The 2,603-nt window shown below is 63.3% G+C and overlaps 1 protein-coding gene across 1 annotated transcript in view; it reads right to left on the reverse strand.

The window, feature by feature from the left end:
- Positions 1-842: 842 nt before the first annotated feature.
- VDAG_08407 (phosphoribosylformylglycinamidine synthase) overlaps positions 843-2,603 on the reverse strand; it is a gene marked incomplete at both ends in the record, with an annotated part of 4,282 nt that continues 2,521 nt past the window's right edge. Inside the window, one exon of the mRNA XM_009660132.1 lies at positions 843-2,567. Coding sequence (XP_009658427.1) covers positions 843-2,567 — 1,725 coding nt within the window. The remainder of the gene's footprint in view (positions 2,568-2,603) is intronic.

Genomic DNA, 2,603 nt, shown 5'->3' on the forward strand with positions numbered 1-2,603 from the left:
TTTCTAGGCTTACATGTACCTGAATGCTGCCGATGCCGATGCTGCTACTGCTGTACCTTCGGCTACGATCGACCAGGGCACCGTGGGCAGCAACACCACATCGGTGAGCAGCCGCCACACCAAGGGGGGCAGAGGCGGAGCGGGGAAAGGGCAGCACGGGTGAGACGCCTCTTCGAGAAGCCCAAGAGGATGCGCAGATCCTCTCTCTCCATCCGCCTCCCGGCTGTTGGTCTGCTTGGTCTCCAGGGTGCTCCGTTCAACCCCTGCATACCGTTGTGCCACTGGAGGACGGGGTCCGAAGGGGTGTCAGCAGGCTGGGCAGGTGAGCATTCCGCGTACTGGCGCGCGCTCTGGTTTCGATATGCGAGGCAGAGACACGGCTGTGACGAACGGTAACCAGTTTTTTGTATTTCTCCAGATATTCTAGGACCAACCAACCATCCTACCTACTTACTACCCTGCTAGACGCAATAACTCCGGGCGCGGTGGGGGGAGTGTGAATAAACCACCACTAAAACAAACGAGATCGATGAGTGCTTGGTGCCACGGCGCGTGCGGTGGCCAAGGGGACATGACTTTCTTTCTATCGAGCTCCTCTCCACGTCGCATATAACATGTATACGCGTATCATTGAGGAACTGGCTTTTTCTGACCGACCATCTGGCAGTTGCTGCTGATGGTGCGGGGGGAGGGGAAGGGGAGGGGGAGGAGGGAAACGAGGGGTTGAAAGACAAGAGAGGGGGACACGAGAAAGTAGAGAAAGGAGAAGATCTCCCCCATCATCATCTCCACGCTCCACGCTCGCGCCGAGTGACTGGCTGGCTGCTCTTGCTCAGCTCAGCTCAGCCCACCCACCGGCGCGCGCTCTTGAACATCCTGACCCAGGGGCCAAACTCGCCCCATTCCTCAATCTGACTGGGCGGCACGTAGCTGGCCACGTCGGCCATGATTGTGCGCTCGGGGTGCGGCATGAGCGCGAGGACCCGGCCGTCCTTGCTCCGGACACCGGCCACGCCGCCGGGGCTTCCGTTGGGGTTGGCCGGGTAGCACTCGGGCTCGGCGATGCGGCGGCGGTTGTCGACGTAGCGTAGCGGCGCGAGACCCTCGGCGCCGAGCGTGTCGAGCTGGGTTGGCGAGGCGAACGTCGCGCGGCCCTCACCGTGCGAGACGGCGATGGGGAGGGACGAGCCGCTCATGCCGTGGAGGAAGACGGAGGGCGTCGCGGCGCGGCTGTCGTCAATGGTGACCATGCCAAATCGGGCCTCAAACTGCCTGCTGGCGTTGTGCGAGAAGGTGGGCCAGTCTGCGGCGCCGGGGATGAGCTCCTTGAGCCTCGTAATCATCTGGCAACCGTTGCAGACGCCTAGGGAGAAGGTGTCTGGGCGGTTGAAGAAAGCCTCGAACTCCTGGCGTGCGTGCTTGTGCTCGAGGATGGACTGCGCCCAACCCACGCCGGCGCCGAAGACGTCGCCGTACGAGAAGCCGCCGCCGGCGGCGAGACCGACAAACTCGCGCAGCGAGCGGCCTGCGAGGATGTCGCTCATGTGAACATCAATCGGGTCAAAGCCAGCCGCCTTGAAGGCGAACGCCATCTCGGCGTGGCTGTTGACGCCGACCTCGCGCAGGATGGCGACCTTGGGTGCGTTCTTGAAGAAGCTGCCCACCGTCGCCGTCAGGGGGTTGATGTCCTCCTTGGGCTGGAACTTGAGGTTGAAGGAGATGCCCGGGTCCTCGGAATCGGCGATGGTGGCGAACTCGCTGTCGGCGTGCGCCGGGCTGTCGCGTTCCCTCTGCATGGCGTACGACGTGCGCGACCACCACTGCTGCATCTCGACGCGGTCCAGGTTGACGATAGGCGTCGGGTCCTGGTACCGGATGGTGAGTTCTTGCTTGGAGGTGGCCTTGACAACGCCGATCTTGCGGATGAGGCCCTTGGGAGGTCCGCAGGTGGCGAAGCAGCGCTTGAAGTTGGTCTCGTCCGACTTGCGAACCTGGAACACGGCACCGAGCTCCTCGTTGAAGAGGGCCTCGAGGACGTCGGCCGCTGAGCCGGACTTGGCGACACCATCCAGGAGAAGTTCAACACCGCAGCGACCGGCAAACATCATCTCGGCGATGGTCGTGATGAGACCACCGTCGGAGCGGTCGTGGTAGGCGAGCACAACGCCGCTCTCGTGGAGTTGCTTGAGAGCGTCGAAGTAGTCCGTGATGAGACCGACGTTGCGGACATCGGGGGCCTCGTTACCGAGCTGGCCGAAGGACTGGGCGAGCGCTGAGCCGCCCATGGCCTGCTTGCCCTCGGCAAGGTCAACGTACATCAGGATGGTCTCGCCAACGTCCTCGACGCGGCGGAGCTGGGGCGTCCACGTCCGCCTGACGTCCTCGACGACAGAGACAGCGGTGATGATGGCGGAGACGGGCGCGGTCACGCTCTGTGCCTTGCCAGACTCGCGGTCCTTCCACGACGCCTTCATCGAGGTCGAGTCCTTTCCGACGGGAATCGAGATCTTCAGCTCGGGGCAGAGCTCCTTGCCAATAGCGTGGACGGCCTCGTAGAGGCGAGCGCCCTCACCGGGGTGGGTTGACGGCAGCCATCCAGTTGG

This window comes from Verticillium dahliae, genomic scaffold (assembly GCF_000150675.1).
Source record: "Verticillium dahliae VdLs.17 supercont1.20 genomic scaffold, whole genome shotgun sequence".
Taxonomy (NCBI): domain Eukaryota; kingdom Fungi; phylum Ascomycota; class Sordariomycetes; order Glomerellales; family Plectosphaerellaceae; genus Verticillium; species Verticillium dahliae.